This window comes from Salmo salar, chromosome ssa01 (genome assembly GCF_905237065.1).
Source record: "Salmo salar chromosome ssa01, Ssal_v3.1, whole genome shotgun sequence".
Classification (NCBI taxonomy): Eukaryota; Metazoa; Chordata; class Actinopteri; order Salmoniformes; family Salmonidae; genus Salmo; species Salmo salar.
This window is the reverse complement of record NC_059442.1, coordinates 57,893,914-57,918,003: the sequence shown is the minus strand read 5'-3', so window position 1 is coordinate 57,918,003 and position 24,090 is coordinate 57,893,914. Positions and strand designations below refer to the sequence as shown.

The following is a 24,090-nucleotide window of genomic DNA, read 5'->3' as shown; positions in this document are numbered from 1 at the left end:
AGTTACAGTACCTGTAGTTACTTCAGTTGCTAATTCAGGTGTGATTATGACTTTTGTGTGTTGCGTTTGTGCTGTGATGACCTAATATGTGAGTTCATTGCCCCTTTTCCTTTCCTCTCCGAGACTGAAAATATTTTGATTTCTCACCCTGTATTTTAAGGTGTCGAGGTGTATTTCCCCACATTATTTTAGTACTGAAAGTGAAATAGGTGTTGTCGCCTGAATATCACAAGTTCTTTTCTGGTAAGAACAAGTATTTATTCTATGAACATCTCTTCCAAGAACCTCAATCTGTTGATGTTCTTAGAAGAGATATTTGTAGAATAGATATTTATTAGAAGAAAAGAAAGGAAGCTGGCTGGAATAATGATATTGTGAGTCTGATATGTGTGCTCTGGTGTGTATGTGTGCCTGAAGCCTATGTGTTCATAACGTGTGCATCTTTGGATAAACGTGCGTAACTCACTTGTAGACAACCTTTACAGTGTGTGTGTGTGGTTGTGTGTGTGTGTGTGTGTGTGTGTGTGTGTGTGTGTGTGTGTGTGTGTGCGCGCAGTACCAGTCAAAAGTTTGGACACACCTACTCATTCCAGAGTTTTTTTTTGGGGGGGGGAATAAGAGTGAAGACATCAAAACTATGATATAACACATATGGAATCATGTAGTAACCAAAAAAGTGTTCAACAAATTCTTCAAAGTAGACGCCGTTTGCCTTGATGACAGCTTTGCACACTCTTGGCATTCTCTCAACCAGCTTCATAAGGTAGTCATCTGGAATGCATTTCAGTTAACAGGTGTGACTTGTTCATTTGTGGAATTTCTTTCCTCCTTAATGCATTTGAGCCAATCAGTTGTCTTGTGACAAGGTAGTGAGGGTATACAGTAGATAGCCCTATTTGGTAAAAGACCAAGTCCATATTATGGCAAGAACCGTTCAAATAAGCAAAGAGAAATGACAGTCCATCATGACTTTAAGACATGAAGGTCAGTTTCAAACAGCATCAAGCAGTATGATTAAACTAGCTCTCCTGAGGACTGCCATAGGACAGGAACACCCAGAGTTACCTCTGCTGAAGAGGATAAGTTCATTAGAGTTAACTGCACCTCAGATTGCAGCCGAAATAAATGCTTCACAGAGTTCAAGTAACAGAAACATCTCAACTGTTCAGAGGAGACTGCGTGAATCAGGCCTTCATGGTCAAATTGCTGCAAAGAAACCACTACTAAAGGACACCAATAAGCAGAAGAGACTTGCTTGGGCCAAGAAACACGAGCAATGGACATTATACCGGTGGAAATCTGTCCTTTGGTCTGATGAGACTAATTTTGATATTTTTGGTTCCAACTGCCGAGTCTTTGTGAGATGCAGAGTAGGTGAACGGATGATCTCCACATGTGTGGTTCCCACAGTGAAGCATGGAGGAGGAGGTGTGATGGTGTGGGGGTGCTTTGCTGGTGACACTGTCAGTGATTTTATTTAGAATTCAAGGCACACTTAACCAGCATGGCTACCACAGCATTCTGCAACGACACAACATCCCAGCAGGTTAGTGGGACTATAATTTGTTTGTCAATAGGACAATGACCCAAAACACACCTCCAGGCTGTGTAAGGGCTATTTGTCCAAGAAATCAACCTATAGCCCCTTCTCCTTACTTGATCTGAAATAATAGGATGAGTATAAGCCACACAGTAAAAATTCCAACTACTGAAGCATTTCAAAGGGCAAAAGGGTTTAGCTATCACGATTGGTAATACAGTCCTTTCAGATCTACAGGAAGTGTGTAGGGATAAGTGCGTAGCCTGCACTTTTCTTTATTTCAGTGAACCTTTACAACTGGTCATTGAATCCCCTTTTACTGTATGCAGTCTTATATAGAGAAGGCCTGTGAACTGGGGCCTTCAGTCTGCAGCCCAGGAGCACAAGGCTCAGTCACTCAGCACTCTGACAGGTGGGGAGGAACTTCTGCCTGCCTTGGGCTGCTGCTCTATCGCTCCCTTCTAAAAATACTTTCTTTCCCACCGGTGGACAATGCTGATGGTTTGGGTGGTCCATGACTGCTGCCTTTTTGTTTATAGAGCCAGGTGTGACAGCGAGAGAGAATGTGTGTTGTGTAGCCTACATACTGCATGATCGAAAGGGAGGTTAGGGGCTGGGGATTGGGTTGTTAAATTGCTGATGACCAAGCTGCTGCTTGTGTCAGTCACATGATGGCCTGGACTGGCCAACTTCAGCCCTGTACACAAATACTACATGACTACTGTGGTGGTTCCAATGACAAATACATTTGTACCTCTGAAATTGTGGCTAGGTACATTGGATAACTTGTCTGGCTGGTTGATCAAATTGAGAGTTATGTAGAGGTGAAAATCAGGGGTGAATCTAAAGGAAATAAAAACAGAAAGATGCTGTATGGAAGGCATGGACCTGAAACCCTGCTATAATGGCAAGCAGCAGACCCTATTTCTAAATACCTCACTGTGAGGTTGGGATAAAAATAAACCTCTTTGGAAGAGAGGCCTTTCAAAAAAAGTCTTTCCTCCATTTTCAAGTGAGGCACTTAATTTGTCCACATTCAAAAGATTGTCTCGGCCTGGCTTCTTTTGTGAGAAAAATCAGCTACTGTCTCACACACAGATGTTTATTGGTTTATAAATTCCCCATATTTATGAGGGAGCATTATGACATTTCCGTTTAGACTGGACTGCCATTAAAAACTAATGTGGCCTTTATAAGATGTCTGAGGGAAATGTCAGCAAGGAGATCCACCATCTCGGTAATAGGATATGTGTCCCTAGCAAACCTCTGGAGTCCAGTATGGATAATAGCACTGTATTGAGTGCCACGTGCATAACAGCTGGTTGTGATATGGTACTTTCTATTCTGTGTTGCCTGTTAGGACACCTTGGCTCGCAACAATTCATGTTATCAGGAAGTTTATTGGGATTCATGAAAGCGATCTTGTTCTTTTGGCATTTATTTGAGCTTCTTCAACTGCCCTCCAATATAGCCCCAGAAGATCAAGTTTTACTACTGGATTTAATCTGATCTGTAATAATCATTTTAGGAAATTCTGTTGGTAGTTTGTGCCCTCAGCAGTGTTATGCTGTTATTAAAATGTGTGTCCTCTCCTCACCCAGACAGTAGCCTAAGTATTTGTTACAATTAAGGGCTGGTTGTCCAAGACAGGAAAGTGCCGGTGACAGTTTTAGTCAACACTTCTTGGCTCTAGTACAGTGGTATTCAAACAGCGGGGACCACCAGAATTAAAAAAAAGACTAATAATAATTCACGACCCCAACCCAAATATGATGATGACAACCTTAAACTCAGTAGATTTCCATTTTTTACATCAACAAATAACGTTCAATTCATCACATTTTCATCTCTTGTCAAAGTGTAATTATCTTTCTCAAAAACATTTGTATACTGTCCCATACAATAATCTGTACTTCACTGGTGCCAATAAGATAGGCTACTGTTCGCTCAATTAAATGAAGAATTTAGATAATTTAAAGACAGATTGGATTCTTGTCATCTCTTTTTAAAAACATTTATTGTATTTGTATAATTATTTTAACCTTTATTTAACTAGGCAAGTCAGTTAAGAACAAATTCTTATTTACAATGACGGCCTACACCAGCCAAACCCGGACGGCGCTGGGCCAATTGTGCGCCGACCTATGGAACTCCCAATCACGGCCGATTGTGATACAGCCTGGAATCAAATCAGGGTGTCTGTAGTGACGCCTCTAGCACTGAGATACAGTGTCTTAGACCGCTGCGCCACTCTGGAGCTTTACCGCAATAGCCATTTGCTTTCCAAACAGTTTTTTTTTCTTCGATTGTATTTTGAAATATTGCGATAGGCATGGATAGGTCTCTTCTTTTCACTGACAGTCACAACTAAACAATAATCTATTTGGTATTTGCAGTGCGCACTGCCCAAATTGCGGGCCCTTCCGACTGTAGGCTATGCGATTTTAAAACTTTTTTTTTTTAAGAAGCTAGTGAATCCTCTGTGGCCTAGTCATGCTTTTTGGTGTAGTAGCCTCTTTAGAAGGATTTGATTTATTTCTGTATAGACAGCTATTTAGGCTAGGCCTATGTCATTTTGGAAGTATTAATTCAATTTATTTTAGGGAAAGCTTATCTTCCCCTAGCCTTATGTACATGCCCCCTATGCCTTTTTAATGTGGCAGAAACACAACCAGTCATTGTGTTTCCTCTGATTGTCAAACAATTACTTAACAAAGGATTATCAAAATAATTTCAGCATCCAAACCAACAGTGCACTGTGAACCCACTATTTGATGAATGGAAAGAGATATCAGTTACAAAACACCTACGTGTATTGTAATAACATTCTGCGATTGTCATTGGGCCTACACTTTTAGCCTGAATTGATGCATCCACTGTTATCCACGCACGCCTCGGTCACTCATCTCCACAAAATGTAACTGTTCTCCTCAAACCACAATGCATTTTGGAGCATATGCCACTCGGTTTCCAGTCAATTCGTTAATTTGTCATGCGGCTGACCTGCAGCAAGGTTAAATAATGGTGTAATAGCCTATAGTTTTTTGGGCATGTTGTATGAATTGTGATAGGCTCACGTTTTACCGGTACGATTTACCCCTACTATTTATTTTGCCGTACGGACCATACCGCCTTACTTTCACCCCTGACTCAAAACCACATGTAACTCTCAGCAAGGGCCTATCTCACTACCATAGTACATGATGCCATGCTGTAGGAAATCTTGATGTCCACTCGGCCTGATGCCAGCCCCTTAACCCCCCCCCCCCCCTCGCCATATCCCTTTGAGTTACAGTAGCAGACTGTAAGATTGAGGTCCTGAACAGTCAGTCAGTAGGCTGCCGACTCAGTTCTGATAAAGTGTCTCTTGTGTTAGCCCTGGTCTTACAGGCCTCGGCATTCCACCCCCACTCCAGGCCTGTGGTATGAGAGCCAACGGCTGGCGCTGCTGACAGGCAAGGCTGTTTTTAGCAGGTCGCAGAAGGTCAGTACCACTGGGGAAAATTGTGAGGGCTATAGATACCAGCAGTGCCCCTCCCCCCCTACTTCTCCCTCTCAACTTCCATAGTCCCACTGCAGGGGTCCGGGGACCAGGTTGGGATTTAGAGCCTGGGGTTCCCTGTAACTCAGCTTGTTTTAGCTGCCCATTGGTGTCAGCAGTGGGTTCATGTCTCCTGTAGCCTACTATGTTCTTATTCTCATGGTATTTTATTGATGTCACTGAGAGGTGATCTGGACTGTTCACCTTCTGAATGAGCAGTCAGGTATTCCCAGGGCAGACTCTAGGACTGCTGCGTTCAATATGGGGTGTCAGATTCTTTTTGCGCTTGTTAGCAGAAACTACCGTAAAACTTCCCTTTTAAACGTTGAGTCTGAAATAGTCGCCTGTCCCTTTTTTTTTTGATAGCCGGGCAACAGCACACATTTCAGTAAATAAATGGCGGTTTCAAATAGATGCCGGGTCTGAATGAATTGTTTGAGGTTACCATGAATTACCCTGAATTGTTTACGAGGTTTCATGTTTGATTTGTTACATTAAATCATTCAGTAATTAATCAAAACAATTATGTAAATCATAGGTTTTTATCACTAGTTAGCTGCCAACAGCTGAGAACTGCTAGCTAACAGTCAAGCACAAAAACAGTGGGAGTAGAGACCCCTAGATTGGGAGATTGCCCTCTAGTGGCGAAAGTTATAACTGACACATGCGCAGTTAATAAAGAGGAGAATAATTATTCTGTCAAGGAATTATTCGATTTTTTTTTTGTAGAGTCATATTAAGACAAATTAAACGTGACACAGTGTGTAAATGAAGGAAAGTAAGAAATGTATTAAAATGTTGAAAGTGAATGCTGGAATTAAACAATGAACTATTCAAATGAGCAAAAGTTGCTTTAAGGAAATAGATGTCTGGCTCTAATAGAAGCCTGTCTCTAATAAGCACCTGTTGTGTTCAGGGATTTAAGCAAATAAATGCCCGGGCTATTAATTGAAGTTTCACGGTAACCCATAGGGTTTCTTCAAGTATGTGGCTTGTGAAATTACACATAAACACTGTCTCTGTGTAAATTTGGTGTAGGCCCTATTTTCCCCTGAACGAAGACCATTCTAGCAAGAGACCTTCTGGATGTTGGTAGTTAGACACCTAAATAAATTCTACTGGAAACAGTAGATGCATTTTAAAAAGAGCTTCCCAAACCTGTTGTTAATGTATGTAAAAGTATATTGGGTGTACTGTTGAAACTTCAGAATGATCTTGTGAAAAAGCATTTTGAATGTAAAAAGTATTTTAATAAATGTGTTGGTAAAATATGGATGAATCAAATCAGAAGTTCTTAATTTGAGCCCGTTTGCTATAGAAGGAAAATAATCCTGCAGCAACAGGAAATGTGAATTATTATGTGGATTATAATTTGATACATTGATACATTTTTCGTAAGGGAAAATCAAGTCTGAAATTTCAAAGTGGAAATTACAAACTTCAGAAGCCTTTTTAACCTAAAATACACTAAGTTTTAAATGTACTGCATTGCAGGAAAGTTCTCCTGCAACAGGGGGATCAAATTAAGATCCTACATCTGTAGACAGTGTCATGACAGTGGACAAACCCATGATGAACAAAATCTTCATCAAACCATGATCCGATGAAGAGATTCCATCTTGTCCGTAGCAGGCCAGTGAGGCCGTGATACAAGTGTTAGGCCTCCTTTCAGTATACAGTATCTATTACTCTTGGCTGGCAATAACTCTTTCTTTAGTTAGCTACTGTATTTCTGACTCTCTTTCTGCTGCTGCTCCTCTAATTCTGACTTTCTCTCTCTCTCACTTCAACTTTTTTTCTTTCACCCTTTCTCTCTCTTCCTCTCGCTCCCTTTTTCTTTATCGCATGCTCTCTCTCTCTCTGTGCCCCACTTTTCCCTGTGGTTTTTGCCTGGCCCATAGAACGGGCCCTTTGTGTGGTGTGAGTGCACAGGAGATTTGAGCTGGCATATCAGCCAGCCATTCACCCAGACATCAATAGACCAGAGTCAGGGTGGAGGGTTAATATAGGTTTTGTGAGCCAGTTGGTAATCCACTCCTCACCCTGAATGCCCTTTGTTTTTCCTGGTGCCCCTCCATTTCCTCTTGCTATTTGCTTTGTGGGTCCGGTGAAAAACAAATGTTTCAATGAACTTGGATTTTGTAGCTAGACTGGGCTTATTTAGTCAGCAGGGGGAAATTCTACTTATTATTGATGGAGAGTGTCCTATTTTAGTCCACATTGAAGTAAATAAAAAAAAGCAGAGAAACACGTCTTGCATGTTTTACTCCACTGACTCCAGTAGCAATGTAATCACTGTGTTGCTATCTCATTTCCTGTGTGCCATTATTGGGGGGGGGGGGGCGTCCCTGCTCTATGCCAATTGTAATAGAGTTGACTTGACTAAGTCCCTTAGGGTCCACAGTCAAAATTCATGTGGCGTCTTATATCTCCTCATCGTTTCACCCTAGCTAATGTTGTTTTAACAAATAGAGAATAATAGGTTAGAAAGCGGTCATGGCAGAAATAGGTTTGGAACAGCTGAGGCTTGTAAATGTTACCAGACCAGGCCACCTCAGGTGAACCTCTAGCCAGGGAGAGAGCCTAATCTACAGCTAAGGTCTGAGGCGAGAGGTCAAAGGTGGCCCTGGGCCCTTCCTGTGAAGCCAGGCGGCTGGACTTAGTCATCACCCACGCAGCTGGCCCCAACGGCGGTGGCAGTGACATCATTGTCACGGCAACCTTTGCTTATACTGTATGTCAAGAGACTCTACAACAGCCCCGTCTGCCAATTAGAGCTGGCATTTGTGGAGGAAGGGCCATCGCCAATGGCAGGCCCCGCCAGCCAGAGAGAACATGGGGAGGGAGCGAGAGACTCAGTGCAGCTGTCTTTTACAGAAGAGCTGGCCAACACAGGCCACACCCTCGACCCCTCGAGCACAAAGTATCAACACGTTTTATATAAAGTATTTTGTTACTTTGCCTTCTCCAATTTGGTTTATTTCTGACTTTCTTCATTTTAACTCGCCATGTAAGTCATTGAGAACAAATGGTATTTTAGCCAGTGCTTACCTAATCTAACCTCAGTCTCAAGGGGTACCCACAGAAAGTTCATGAGTGGTGCTGGTAGAACTTGAGTAGTCTCATTAACAGTGTGGGCGGCGAGCCCAGCTGTAGGACCATGCCAGGCCCCGTCTCCAGTGGGAGATCTTGCACCCATCCAATGACTCAGACAGCCCTGGTGTCAGTTTGCTTTGATCCTGCCCATCTCTCCCTCGCTCTCTCTCTCTCCCTCGCTCTCTCTCTCTCCCTCGCTCTCTCTCTCCATCGCTCCCTCTCTCCCTCTCTCGCTGTGTGTGTGTGTGTGTGTGTGTGTGTGTGTGTGTGTGTGTGTGTGTGTGTGTGTGTGTGTGTGTGTGTGTGTGTGTGTGTGTGTGTGTGTGTGTGTGTGTGTGTGTGTGTGTGTGTGTGTGTGTGTGTGTGTGTGTGAGAGACCCTGCTGCCACAATGCACCAAAGTCGTGGGAGTTAATCCCTCAGACTGGATACTGTTTGATTTACCACAAAATATTTTCAGGGGTTTGATCAGAAAAACACTTTGAAAGGAAACTATTGTAGTTGCACTAAAACACTGAGGCGTTTTAGTCTCTGTTTCTAATTATTATTTGAATCATGGCCTTTTATATAGCAAAGGGTAAATGATATTAATTAGCCCCTGACAATTATCCTGGGTCCTGTCATTAATGATGACTGTTATCGTTCTTTTTCCCTCAATATTAATGTGACAAGCCACATGGACACAACGTCTAGGAGCTCCAGTCATACAGTATGAATAGCTCAGGAAAAACTCTTGGCCCCTAAACACACTGTATTATAAACCACTCTGATCCAGCAGTGGTGTTTGGCAGTAGAGTAGAAAGTCCGTTTTACTAAATGGATTTTGATTTTGCGAGGCAGTAATGTGACATGAAGGGCTATTGAAAGCCTTTGAAGGACCTTTAGAATGTTGTTGTATCAGTGACACATCTGTCAAACGTACTGTACACCAGGAATGTCATTATTACTTCCGTTCGCACACAGAAGATTGTCATCGGTTTCATTACCTGTCTCAATGGTCAGTTTCCTTTGCAATACTCAGGACTCCCCGCTAAATTCAGAAGCAGGGCCATAACTCGGAAGCTGATAGGCAACCTGGTGCAAGATGCCAGACACCAGATACCACTGTATGAAAGGAGTTGATATTATGTAACACTGCTGTCTGGGCCATACACAGACCACTAACCTCTTATCTTCATAGTGGCAGAGAAGCAGTGGATTAGGATGGATAGAGGGAGGGAGGGAGAGGGAGGGAACAAGGAAGGGGGGAGAGTGAGAGAGAGGGAACAAGGGAGGGAGGGGGGAGAGAGGGGAGAGGGAGGGAGAGATGGAGGGAACAGGGAGGGGGGAGGGAACAGGGAGGGAACGGGGGGGGGCAGGGAGGGAACAGGGGGAAGAGATGTGAGATACATGAGGGAGCAGATTTGCCCGATAACATCACTGTAGACAATTTTAAATCCAGATAATTTTTTTCAATAAAACAGTTTGTTGCTGTTCCATTTCAAGGTGACATTGAATGCATTTCTTTCACGCACAAAGCTGAGAAGCGGATTAAGTTATGATATTTCACTCTTTAAGTATAGAAGAACGATATGCTAGAGAATGTTGAAACATAAGGAAAAATGTTGTGAAAAGCAACAAAGTAAGTAAGCTTAAACATTTTCTTATCAAGAGGGATTATTTCCTTAAAAGAGAAGCAACTTGCAATATCAAATCTAAACTTCTGTCACTTTTGACGAAGTTTTGTTGTTCATTTGTTGGGTGCTGCAGTGCCCTGAGCTGCCTAATCTCTTTTCCAGCACTGGTTGGTTCCCGTTCCTTATTGGTGTGTTTAAATGAATTAGCTCTTAACACTGGTCTCAGCAGCTAGTGGCAGGCTGTCCGGCACGCTCCTTGTGATAACGGAGCTCCCCAGGGAGATACAGACAGGGACCCGTTCATTTTTTCACTTCAAGAGAGATTGAGGCACGGAGGCTGCTTGACTGGGGGTTGTCGTGTTGTTGACATTAAAACCAGTAGATAGTTAAAAACTCCCGATGGCGCCCAGTAGTATTTGAATTTGAAGCACGACATATTACTTAATCGGGCTGAATTGCACACAAAAGAAACCCGCCAAGGATCATGTTGAAAGTGGCTGTTACAGGATCATGGTCGATGTAGTCCTTTTTCATCCTGCCTGAGAGGGTCAACCGGGAGCCTCCTCATAGCCTGCCGGCTCGCGATTGGTCTGTGTCATCACGTGGTCCTGTGTGATGACAATGTAGTAGTCGAAAATGGATCACTATTTAATTAAATATCTCGATTTGTAGCGAACTTTAAAATAATTCACAGTGGGGATCGAACTTGATCATAATTAAAACCTGTTAGGGCTAGGGGGCAGCATTTGCACGTCTGGATAAAAAAATTTACCCGATTTAATCTGGTTACTAATCCTACCCAGTAACTAGAATATGCATATACTTATTATATATAGATAGAAAACACTCTAAAGTTTCTAAAACTGTTTGAATGGTGTCTGTGAGTATAACAGAACTCATTTGGCAGGCAAAACCCTGAGACATTTTCTGACAGGAAGTGGATACCTGATGTGTTGTATTGACTTTAAACCTATCCCATTGAAAAACACAGGGGCTGAGGAATATTTTGGCACTTCCTATTGCTTCCACTAGATGTCACCAGCCTTTACAAAGTGTTTTGAGTCTTCTGGAGGGAGATCTGACCGAACAAGAGCCATGGAACGATGATGTCCCATTAGACACCTGGCGCGCGAGTTCATGTTGGGTACCCTCGTTCCAATACGTTATAAAAGAGTATGCATTCGTCCACCTTGAATATTATTCATGTTTTGGTTAAAAAGGCCCTAATGATTTATGCTATACAACGTTTGACATGTTTGAACGAACGTAAATATATTTTTTCCCCTCGTTCATGACGAGAAGTCCGGCTGGCTTAGATCATGTGCTAACAAGACGGAGATTTTGGACATAAATGATGAGCTTTTTTTGAACAAAACTACATTCGTTATGGACCTGTGATACCTGGAAGTGACATCTGATGAAGAGAATCAAAGGTAATGGATTATTTACATAGTATTTTCGATTTTAGATCTCCCCAACATGACGTCTAGTCTGTATCGCAACGCGTATTTTTCTGGGCGCAGTGCTCAGATTATTGCAAAGTGTGATTTCCCAGTAAGGTTATTTTTAAATCTGGCAAGTTGATTGCGTTCAAGAGATGTAAATCTATAATTCTTTAAATGACAATATAATATTTTACCAATGTTTTCTAATTTTAATTATTTAATTTGTGACGCTGACTTGACTGCCGGTTATTGGAGGGAAACGATTTCCTCAACATCAATGCCATAGTAAAACGCTGTTTTTGGATATAAATATGAACTTGATAGAACTAAAAATGCATGCATTGTCTAACATAATGTCCTAGGAGTGTCATCTGATGGAGATTGTAAAAGGTTAGTGCATCATTTTAGCTGGTTTTATGGTTTTGGTGACCCTGTCTTTGACTTGACAAAACATTACACACAACTCTTGTAAATGTACTGTCCTAACATACTCTAAATTTATGCTTTCGCCGTAAAACCTTTTTGAAATCGTAAAACGTGGTTAGATTAAGGAGATGTTTATCTTTCAAAGGGTGTAAAATAGTTGTATGTTTGAAAAATTTGAATTTTGACATTTATTTGGATTCAAATTTGCCGCTCTTGAAATGCACCTGCTGTTGATGGAGTGCACCACGGGTGGCACGCTAGCGTCCCACCTAGCCCATAGAGGTTAACACATTTTAGAGGCCAAAACACCATCTTTTGGCACTGCTAAGTTGCTACGCAGTAGCCGACCAGCCGAGCTTGTGACTTCACACTCCAGACCGGACACTGGTGGCCTGGTTATTTCCCAAAACACACAGCTGAAAAGCCCACCTGGATTTAACTGATTTAGTGGAGAAATGTCAACAACACACTCACAGGTTTGCAACAATGCATGATTACTCAATTTTACTTCTTAAGGTGATTTGTCATAGAATAACTTCCATTATAAAGCCAAAGCATTTTTTTATTTTTTTTTGGTGTTCCATCTCTGTCTGAACAGTTCTTTGTCAATGACATGATTGAGCTGAACGGGCAATCTGCAGTTTTGAAAAACAACAAACAGCTGAGGGATGGGGTTAGAGAAATGTAACCTCTCTCAAACTCATAGGCAGAGCTATGGATGCAAGGACTGACGATCAAAAATGACATTTTTAGCCATGCTTTGACGCTACACAGCGTTTCTTTTTAACAATCACAAAAAACAAGCTTATATGTTGGGTTCTGATGGGGTACGGCCGTTGTACTGAGCTCATGAGGCATTTCTTAGTAATTTCTTTAAGAATCAATGGCTATACACTGAGTACATGAAACATTAGGAGCATCTTCCTAATATTTAGTCGCACAATTGTCTCAAAGGCTCAAATCCTTCTTCAACCTGTCTCCTCCCCTTCATCTACACTGATTGAAGTGGATTTAATAGGTGACATCAATAAAGGATCATAGCGTTCACCTGGATTCACCTGGTCAGTCTATGTCATGGAAAGAGCAGGTGTTCTTAATGTTTTGTATACTCAGTGTATGTCATTAATTTAACAGTCCATACATAGTTGTACATGTAGCAATCACAGATGCTAAACCCTTTAATGCTAAAATTTACTTAGCTTTTGAAATCTTCAGTGTCTTGCACTTCTCTGTGAAGTCAGTTCCCATTCATCTCATTCTAATTATCACTTAGGCCTAAATGAATGAAGTGTGTCTCTATCTACAGCCAACTCACTCTTCACTTATGGTGTGTGTTAACTGAAGATGATGTGGGCGATGAAACTACGGAAAGCCATTCATTTTCAGTGGAGGAAAAGCGAAGTGGGCAGGGAAGTGTTGGGTGTAGTGTATTTGAGGTTTAAAAAGGGTTCTGAAATTTCAAAATGGAAATTACAGACTTGATTTTCCCTTACCAGAAATGTATCTACCCCATTAATTATAATTCACATTATAATTAGCATTTCCTGTTGCTGCAGGATTATTTTCTTCCTGTAGCAAACTGGCTCAAATTTAAGATCCTACGTATGTACCTAGCACCAGATTTTCCATTATATTGACAAGATAGTCGAGTGATCGCTCTAACAATGGAAATACATGTCCTTAAAGATGGAAGGAAGGCAGTAGGAGGTGAGATCAGGTGGGACCCGTATAGCCAATGAGAGGGCAGATACAGATGTAGGATCTTAATTTGATCACTCTTTTGTTGCTGAGAATTTTCCTGCTCACTAGGAAATGCAAATTGTGGTGTTTTAAAAGTAAAAAGGCTTCTAAACTTTGTAATTTCCACATTAAAATGTCAGACTTGATTTGCCCTAAAGAACATTTTATCAACCCCAACAAAAATGTATATTAATTATAATCCACATTTCATGTTGCTGCAGGAATATTTTCCTGCTGTGAGAAGCAGGGTCAAGTTAAGATCCTATAGCTTCGCCTCTTCCTCTCTTCTTGCACCCACATAAGGGTGAAGCTAGCGTGGCTATCTGAATTATCGCGGATTGTGAAAATCCCCCATTAGGCTACTATGATTAAAGTGCATGCAGACCCTATTGTTGAGATGTCATTACGTGGGGTATGCTATCGTACCTGTAGACTTAGTCATTGCGCTAATGCTAGTTAGCATTGGCTTGTGAAACTACCTCCAACTTCCGTCATACTGCATATGGATACCTAAAAATGGTATCCACAAGTTCATTTTCCTAGCCACCATGCTTCTACATCTGCATTGCTTGCTGTTTGGGGTTTAGGCTGGGTTTCTGTAAAGCACTTTGTGACATCGGCTGATGTAAAAAGGGCTTTATAAATACATTTGATTGATTTGACTCTGGGCAAGTAGTTAATCTCTCTCTCGCTCTCTCTCTCTGAAAAGTGAGTAAATAAGAAATGCCAGGCCGTTTATTACTATGTACTACTCCTGGGAGTAAAAGACTGCAATGAGCTAAGGGTTTTTAGCATGGGGGATATTTTGGGCGACGGAGGCATGAATCGCTTCACGCATATTGGTGACTACTGATGAACGGATCGTCCAATTTCAGTCTTCTACACCCATAACATACTGTACTACAACTGAGTAAATGTCATAATGACAGAATGTTCCTGGTGGTAGGTTATATATTTTCTCATGTTTCATGAGCTGAAATAAAAGATCACAGAAATGTTCCAAACGCACAAAACGCTTATTTCTCTCAGATTTTGTGCACAAATTTGTTTCCATCCCAGTTAGGGAGCATTTTTCCTTTACCAAGATAATCCAACCACCTGACAGGTGTGGCGCATTAAGAAGCTGATTAAACACTCTAAAATGTGCAGTTTTGACACACATCACAATGCCACAGATGTCTCAAGTTTTGAGGGAGCGTGCAATTGGCATGCTGACTGCAGCAATGTCCACCAGAGCTGTTGCCAGAGAATTTAATGTTCATTTATCTACCATAAGCCGTATCCAACGTCGTTTTAGAGAATTTGGCAGTGCGTCCAACCGGCCATTATAGCCGCAGACCACGTGTAACTACGCCAGCCCAGGACCTCCACATCCGGCTTCTTCACCTGCGGGATCGACTGAGACCAGCCACCCAGACAGCTGACGAAACTGTGGGTTTGCACAGCCAAAGAGTTTCTGCACAAACTCCTGGGCAGGCATAAGCTACGGACAACAAACACAATTGCATTTTATCAATGCATTTTTTTGAATGCACAGAGATACCATCACGAAATCCTGAGACCCATTGTCGTGCCATTCATTCGCCGCCATCATCTCATGTTTCAGCATGATAATGCGCAGCCCCATGTCACAAGGATCTGTACACAATTCCTGGAAGCTGAAAATGTCCCAGTTCTTCCATGGCGTGTATACTCATCAGACATGTCACCCATTGAGCATATTTGGAATGCTCTGGATCGACGTGTACAACAGCGTGTTCCAGTTCCTGACAATATCCAGCAACTTAGCACAGCCATTGAAGAGGAGTGGGACAACATTCCACAGGCCACAATCAACAGCCTGATCAACTCTATGTGAAGGAGATGTGTCGTGCTGCATGAGTTAAGTGGTGGTCACATCAGATACTGACTGGTTTTCTGATCCACGCCCCTACCTTTTTTAAGTTATCTGTGACCAACAGATGCATATCTGCATTCCCAGTCATGTGAGATCCATAGATTAGGACCTAATGAATTTATTTAATTAGACTTTTTTCTTATATGACCTGTACAATCTTTGAAATTGTTGCAGATTGCGTTTATATTTTTGTTCAGTGTAAATTGTTGCCAGTAACACAGTTAGTCATTAACCCTCTGGATAACATGAAAACAGCCTAACCAGCTCTGCTAGGGTGAGTAAAATGTTCACAGTGAGGTGTTCTCTCATTTGTGTCTGGAAGTAGCTAGCAAGCTAGCCAACTTTAGCCAGTTAGCTTGGGTGCTTGACTGCCGTCGTGAGGTCAGAACGCTCGGATCAACACTACTCCTCGTCAGAGTCCAGTGTGCGCTCTGAATGCTCCAAGAGCGAAACGCTCTTCATTTACGAACGGGCAATCTGACAACGCTCTGAGCGCACTTTGACACACTGGGTGCAATTTACGAACGCACCCTGTGATTGATGTTTACCATTGAGTGTCCATTGTTGAAGGGCATTTTGATTGTTGACCATCTTGTGTGTGTGTGTGTGTGTGTGTGTGTGTGTGTGTGTGTGTGTGTGTGTGTGTGTGTGTGCTGACCATCCACAGATCACCCCTGGGAGTAAGGCACAGCAGGGCAACCTGGTCCAGGGTGACATCATCGTGGCCATCGACGGGGTCAGCACTGAGGGCATGACCCACCTGGAGGCCCAGAACAAGATCAAGTGTGCCAGCTTTAACCTGGCCCTCACCATGCAGAAGTATGTACCACACACACGCACACACACTCACATACACACACACACACACACACACACACACACACACACACACACACACACACACACACACACACACACACACACATACACACACACAGAAACACACAGAATAAAGAGTCTCTTGTGCCCCTCTCCTCCTTTCTGTGAGGGCCAACTCTTTTTAATAGTGGCCTAATTGAAGATTAGACAGATTAGGTGTCATTTTATAAAGGAACAAGGGACAGTGACGGAGTGGACTGCCTCTTATCCCTGTCTGGATGGACAGACCTGGAGCCTATTTTAGAGGTAGAGATGTGGCTTCACTGTCATCTGAGGACTGAGGAGCGAGGGAATGGATGGAGGGAGGGAACATAAGTCATGATATTTTCACCTGTTGTCCTGGCTAAAACTAGAGAACCAAAGATAGCTTTCGTATACTTTTATCACAGGACATGCATAAAGACGATGTCACTTTTCTTGCTCTGTTGACATGGTATTTTGTCCATACAAATAACCAGAAGTGCACTCAGTGAATGTTTATCAATGTTACTATATGAAAAGCTAATCAGTGTAACAATATTATAAGCAAGCAGCGTATGTTTCTGGACCATGCTTGAATTTATTAGTTTGGAATAAATGCTTATGTACAGACCCATATCTCACGACCAAACCTAAGGCAAGACAAACCACAAACGCTAATCTGTCTGCAAATTGTGTCGTCTGGTCGTCCTTCACATTGGCCCATGTCGTCTTCTCATTAATTTTAATCTGCTTTGCTACAAGGCGTGACTCCTGCTGAATCATCCCCCGCCATTGATCTACAGAAAACACAGTGGATGCCTTCAATTACTCACACGCGCACGGATTCACACACACACACACACACACACACACACACACACACACACACACACACACACACACACACACACACACACACACACACACACACACAATCTTGACTCCCAAGGTTTCAGAGACTAGATCAAGTGATCATGGGAAAAAAGCACCTCAATAGTTCATGTGTGACATGAACGCTTCCCATATCAAACTTTTAGCAAATTATTATTAAATACAAGTCATTTTTCCAACAATTGTTTACAGACAGATTATTTCACTTATAACTTACTGTATCACAATTCTAGTGGGTCAGAATTTTACACACACTAAGTTGACTGTGCCTTTGAACAGCTTGGAAAATTCCAGAAAATGTCATGGCTTTAGAAGCTTCTGAAGCTAATTGACGTAATTTGAGTCAATTTGAATCAATTGGAGGTGTACCTAAGGATGTATTTCAAGGCCTACCTTCAAACTGCCTCTTTGCTTGACATCACTGAAAAATCAAAAGAAATCAGCCAAGACCTCAGAAAAAAAATTGTAGACCTCCACAAGTCTGGTTCATCCTTGGGAGCAATTTCCAAATGCCTGAAGGTACCACGTTCATCTGTACAAACAATTGTATGGAAGTATAAACACCATGGGACCACGCAGCCATCATACCGCTCAGGAAGGAGACACGTTCTGTCTCCTAGAGATTAACATACTTTGGTGCGAAAAGTGCAAATCGATCCCAGAACAACAGCAAAGGACCTTGTGAAGATGCTGGAGGAAACAGGTACAAAAGTATTTATATCCACAGTAAAACAAGTCCTATATTGACATAACCTGAAAGGCCGCTCAGCAAGGAAGAAGCCACTGTTCCAAAACCGCCATAAAAAAGACAGACTACAGTTTGCAACTGCACATGGGGACAAATATCGTTTTTGGAGAAATGTCCTCTGGTCTGATGAAACAAAAATAGAACTGTTTGGCCATAATGACCATCGTTATGTTTGGAGGAAAAAGGGGGAGGCTTGCAAGCCGAAGAACACCATCCCAACCGTCAAGCATGGGGGTGGCAGCATCATGTTGTGGGGGTTAAACAATTTAAAAGCAATGCTACCAAATACTAATTGAGTGTTTGTAAACTTCTGACCCACTGGGAATGTGATGAAAGAAAGAAACGCTGAAATAAATCATTCTCTCTACTATTATTCTGACATTTCACATTCTTAAAATAAAGGGGTGATCCCAGGGAATTTTTACTAGGATTAATTGTCAGGAATTGTGAAAAACTGAGTTTAAATGTATTTGGCTAAGGTGTATGTAAACTTTCGACTTCAACTGTGTGTATGTATTTTTTATTTTTTTTACATATATTTTTTTACTTTTATTTAGTCAGGGGAAACCCATTTGATACCAGGATCTCATTTTTAAAGGTGCCCTGAGCACAGCTATACAAGTGTACAGAATGATCACCCAAACAAAGATTTAAAAAAATGTACATTACAAGCTCTTCATTCGATCAAAACAACTGCAGCTCTCATTCAGCACATCTAATACTAGAGTCTTAAACTGCCCTGGGAGTATCAGGGAAACAAGATGCAATGAGTTCTGCAGGTTATTCCAAGAATGGGGGCATTAAAACTGAAAGCGGGTTTACTTAGATTGGTAAGGACTATTGGAACCTTTAGAGTTAACCATCCCTGTGTCACGTCCTGACCAGTAAAAGGGGTTATTTGTTATTGTAGTTTGCTCAGGGCGTGGCAGGGGGTGTTTGTTTTGTGTTTTGTTTGTTTCGGGGTTTTTGGTTTATGTTCTATGTTTTCTATTTCTATGTGGGTTTTCTAGTTTTTCTATTTCTATGTTCGTTTTTGGAACGACCTCCAATTAGAAGCACCTGGTTGTCGTTGCTTCAAATTGGAGGCCATATTTAAGTGGGTTTATTTTCTCTTGTGTTTGTGGGTGGTTGTTCCATGTATAGTCTATGTACCTTACAGGACTGTTTTTCGTCGTGCTTTTGTTCAGTGTTCATTTCTTGAATAAATCAAGAAGATGATTCACATCCCCGCTGCAGTTTGGTCCGATCATTAAGACGGTTATGACACCCTATGAACTGGTTTGGTGTCTCATATTTCTTATTTTAACAGTGAAGTGAGGTAGGTTGGAGGCTTTTTCAGCGAGCTTTGTAAACAAAAAGGAGGAATGAAGTGATCTACGGGACTTTAGTGAGACCAGCCAACCTTCTGATACAGGAGGCAGTGATGAGAATTAAACCTGTCACCTATGATAAAGCTAAGTGTGCTATGGTAGACTGCATCCAAACGTTTTAGTGCTGTCTGCTGTGGTTTGATAAATGGTGTCACCATAGTCCAAAACTGGCAGGAAAGTTGATTATACAATCTGCGTCCTGCTGTTTAGAGCGAGGCAAGATCTATTTCTAAAAAAGAAGCCCACTTTAAATCTTAGCTTTTTAACTAGCTCTTCTCTTTAAAAGTTAGATGTTTATCAATCCAAACACCCGCTCGATAAAAGAACCATCCAATGTGTAAATATTTGTCCATCTGAGACATTTTTGAATGAATTAGAGAACATCTATTTAGTTTTGCCCACAGTAATAAGTACCAGTTTTAAATCAACAAAGGCTTTCTGTAATGTAACAAAATCAGATTGCAGCTCTAACATAGCTTGGTCAACAGTTGGTGCAATGGCATACATAACCGTATCGTCTACATAGTGATGAATATTACAGGATTTAATAGACCAATATTATTGATATAAATAGTGAAGAGAACAGGTCTCAAAACCGACCCCTGCGGAACTCCTTTGATAATATTGAGGAAATTAGACTTGACACAATCATTGTGTCCTGGCTGTCAGATAGTTCTTAAACCATTTGTAACACTCCTGATCCAAACCAATTTCAAACAGTCTTTGAATGAGTAGCGAATGGTCAACGGCGTCGAAGACCATTGAAACGTCTATAAATAAGGCAGCACAATGATGTTTATGATCTAGACATTTTGACACATTATCTAAAACAAGCATTGTGGTTGATAAAACCAAACTTGTGTATAGTGAGAAGTTAAAGTTCTTACCTGGAGTTGGTCAGGTATTCTAATATCTTGGCTAGGCAAGATAACTTGGAGATTGGGCTGTTGTTACCTAAGTCAGGATCTCCACCCTTATGTAGGGGGAGAACATGTGCCGCTTTCCAGATCTTAGGGATAACATCAGTAGCAATTATCAAGTAAAAAAATCCAGGTTAAAGATTCAACAGTAAGTGGGGCAGAGAGCTGTAGAAAGAAGGGGTCAAGTGAATCAGCCTCTGTGGATTTTCTTTTTACATTGATCTTTAGCAAAGCACTAAATACATCCTAGACAACAACAAAAAATGGTTGAAATGAAAATAACGAAGATTGTGTGACTGGAAGTACATCATTCTCTACAATCTGTTTTGTGTTAGATAAACTCCCTGTAGAGAAATGTTAAGAATTCTCAGAAACTATTCTTTAAAAAAAATGAGGCTAGCTGAGGCAAAATGGTTATTAAAATCACCACACATGTCTATTATGGGACCAGAGGCTGTCATAACCTGCAGTGGCAATGAGGGGCTGGAGTTTTGTTTCAACGATTTGACCGCTTTCCAGAAGTTAGATGGATTACCACCACTCTCAGATACACTATTCAAGAAGTATGTGGATTTTGCTTTTGTAACCAGAGATGGACATTTGTTTCTCTAATGTCTGAACCATTGCCAATCAGACATAGAATCAGTCAGTCTAACTTAGCCCAGGCTATATTTATTTCCCATCATTTCTCAGACAATGCATGTGTTAACCGAGGATTAGATCTGTCCTTTACCCTTAGTTTTTTTTAAACAGAGCATGCTTATCTGCAATAGCATTAAACAGAGAAGTAAAACAATTAAGGATCCGAGTCAGAGATAGATGGCACGGCCCCCAGTCACACAACTCCAAATCAGACGAGAATAACCTAGGCTACTCAGAGATTTGCGTGTGCACCACCGACCAGGTACCTGAAGACGGCGATGCAGTGGATAGCAGCGGTCTTATGTACTTCTGAACATTTCTGCTGTTTTGTGTGCTTTTCTTTAAGCTGATCCTAATTTTGTTTTGTACATTATAACAAGTCAGAGACACATCAGAATTCGGCATAGACTTGAACCAAGATTCAGTAATAATCCGAATGTCCGCTTTGGTTTGAGAAGCCAGTTACAATAAAAATCATTTTCGAAAATCAAACTTCTTGCGCTTACATGAGTCAGCCAGGCTGCAGCTGCGGGATTTCAGATCAGACGGAATCTCTAAAACAACCATGCTATTTTAAGTAGATACAGTAGGACTGTACCATTAAGCCTCGAACGGGAACGAGAGATAAAACACGAGTCAATGAGGGTTACCTGTTGTGGGCCAGGACTGAAATCCCATCACTTTTTTAGTACATTTTCAATGTTAGAACTCAGCATGTTTTCTCCTCTCTTTGGTACCAGTTTGTACCGCATTGCATCACTCAGGTCAGTGGCTAAAGCATGTCAGGTCTCACTTCTTAGTCCCTACTGACTTTCTACCTCTATTTTGGGAGATGTTTGTTTGTTCACCTCATATCCCAGTCATTGCCTGTCAGTTTATGTTCCATTCTGACACTCGGGGGTAGCCACAAAAACAAATGGCCTGCACTATGCTTTGTATGTGAAATTTTACCTCAGAACAGCCTCAGCTGACTCCCCCCCCCCCCCCCACCCACACACACAACCACCCCAACCTCCCTCCCCTCATCTCCTGTGTGGTTCCACATGCTGTTTTTCATCAGCCGTCTGATTGTTATAAAACGGGGAGGATAGGCTGGATCGATAAAGTGCCTGTCCTCCCACTGAGTGATTAATATGAGAGGAGGCCCTCCTGCCGTGCCTTTGCAGAGCTTGTCATTGTCTCTATCACCTCTTCTCTTCCTCAATCTTTCTTCTCTGTTTTCCCTAGAAACACTTTTCCTCTTAATTTGTTTTTCTTTTGTCGAACCCCACCCCCATAACAGAGACCATGATTTAAAAAATGAGTTGAAAACAACTCTCACCAGAAGACAGGGAAGAAGACTGCTGGGATAAGAGGATGTAGTGGATGGAGTTGGATATGACCTCAGCTTGTATAATGTGTGGAGATGTGAGCGTAGTGCAAAACCAGTGGCGGCGGAGACTAAGAGAACAGTGAAAAGAGTGTGAAGGGTTCTGGAGCCATGCAGGCAGTCAACACATGAAGCATCTATGAAAGATGTGCACTAAGTGTCAAAGGAACCAGTAAAAATCCATGGATCCATGACAAATCCATTATTTTAAAGAAGTATTTTGCATTGTTTCTATTCTCAAAGCATTTTTTTCAATGTGTTTTTTCACCAATCATACACTTTTCACACAAGATTTACAGTATGTTGTGTGTAAAGAATATATATATATTTTTAAGTTGTGCAATGTTTATACGACCCCCTTTCAAACAGTCCCATTTTTACCACTTTCTTGCCGGCGTAAGCCTTTTATACGTCACGTGCACATGCTGGCACAATTGCAACAAAAAAAGTGATATTTCACAGGTAAAAACATTTATATAGATTGTATACAAGTCAAAGGTTTGGACACACCTACTCATTCCAGAGTTTTTTGTTATTTTTACTATTTTCTACCTTGTAGAATAATAGTGAAGACATCCAATATATGCAATAACACATATAGCATCATGTAGTAACCAAAAAAGTGTAAAACAAATCAAAATATATTTGAGATTCTTCAAAGTAGCCAACCTTTGCCTTGATGACAGCTTTGCACACTCTTGGCATTCTCTCAACCAGCTTCATGAGGTAGTCACCTGGAATGAAAAAACATGAACAAAGCCTTCAAAAACACCCAAATGCATCCTTTTAGAAAATGCAAAGCTCTCAGTATAGTGATGCAGGTCTTTAGATGTTGTACACATGAAAAAGTCATTCCGAACTTTATCCGCAACGTTATATTCCATTTTGTTGCGACTCAAGCAATACCTCTTCCTCCATTCTTATACATAATAAAGGAAATAATTGAGGAAATGACAGATACAAAGTATATTGAAAGAATGGTGTGCTTCCACACAGGAAGTTCCAGACACTTGTAGAATCTATGCCAAGGCACATTGAAGCTGATATGGCTGCTCGTGGTGGCCCAACGCCCTATTTTATGTTGTTTCTTTTATTTTGAGTTATATCCGAAAATGGAACAGCTGGATAGGGGAAAGAGCTTGAGTTGTGCAAAAGGGAATATAACATTGCAGATAAAGTTCAGAATGACACAATTTCATGTGTACAACATCTAAAGACCTGCATCACTATACTGAGAACTTTGCAGTTTTTAAAATAATGTATTTAGGTGTTTTTGGAGTATTTGTTAATATTTTTTCATGGCCACATGCTACACAAAGGAAGTGATTTGCTGTTTGGGTTAAGTTTCTCAAAAACATGTGAAATCTCAAAAAAAGGTGTCTGGACCTTTCTATAACATGCCATTTCCATTAAAAAAAATTGATTTACTTGTAAACAAATTAACTTCTCCTTTAACACCACTTTTTCACTTTTTCACCACTTTTTCACATATCGCATGTCGTTTGGGTTAGGTTTTGGCCAGGGTAGGCCGTCATTGTAAATAAGAATTTGTTCTTAACTGACTTGCCTAATTAAATAAAGGTTAAAAATGTGAACTGCAATTCCACATGCAAATGTGAGATTTTCACGAGAGTTTTTCCACATTCGATTTTCACGTTAACTTTTTAACATGTGAAACTGCAAATGTTACATATGCAACTGCAATTCACGTGAGGTGAAAACAACATGTTTTTCTTGTCACATTTGAAAAGGTGGTGTTAACATTATAACGTGAAAATATGGTTTCACATGTAAAATTTAAGCTACACATGAGAAACTTTCAAATTTGACATGTTTTTTTGTTGTTGTAAGGGCACCATTGATGAGTGGGAGTAAGGGTGGGCCGATATGGGTCGCCGTCTATTTTAATAAATACATTTTATTTGTCACCTGCGCCAAATACAACAGGTGTAGACTTACTGTAACCGTGAAATGCTTGCTTACGAGCCCTTCCCAATGATGCAGAGTAAA

The 24,090-nt window shown here is 41.2% G+C and overlaps 1 protein-coding gene across 4 annotated transcripts in view; it reads left to right on the top strand.

Annotated features, from left to right (window-relative positions):
• Positions 1-24,090, top strand: part of LOC106606152 (LIM domain-binding protein 3) — a 62,361-nt gene that overhangs the window by 1,957 nt on the left and 36,314 nt on the right. For all 4 annotated transcript variants that reach the window (XM_014202295.2, XM_045720362.1, XM_045720348.1 and 1 more), the window contains exon 2: positions 15,968-16,119. In XM_014202295.2, coding sequence (XP_014057770.2) covers positions 15,968-16,119 — 152 coding nt within the window. The remainder of the gene's footprint in view (positions 1-15,967; positions 16,120-24,090) is intronic.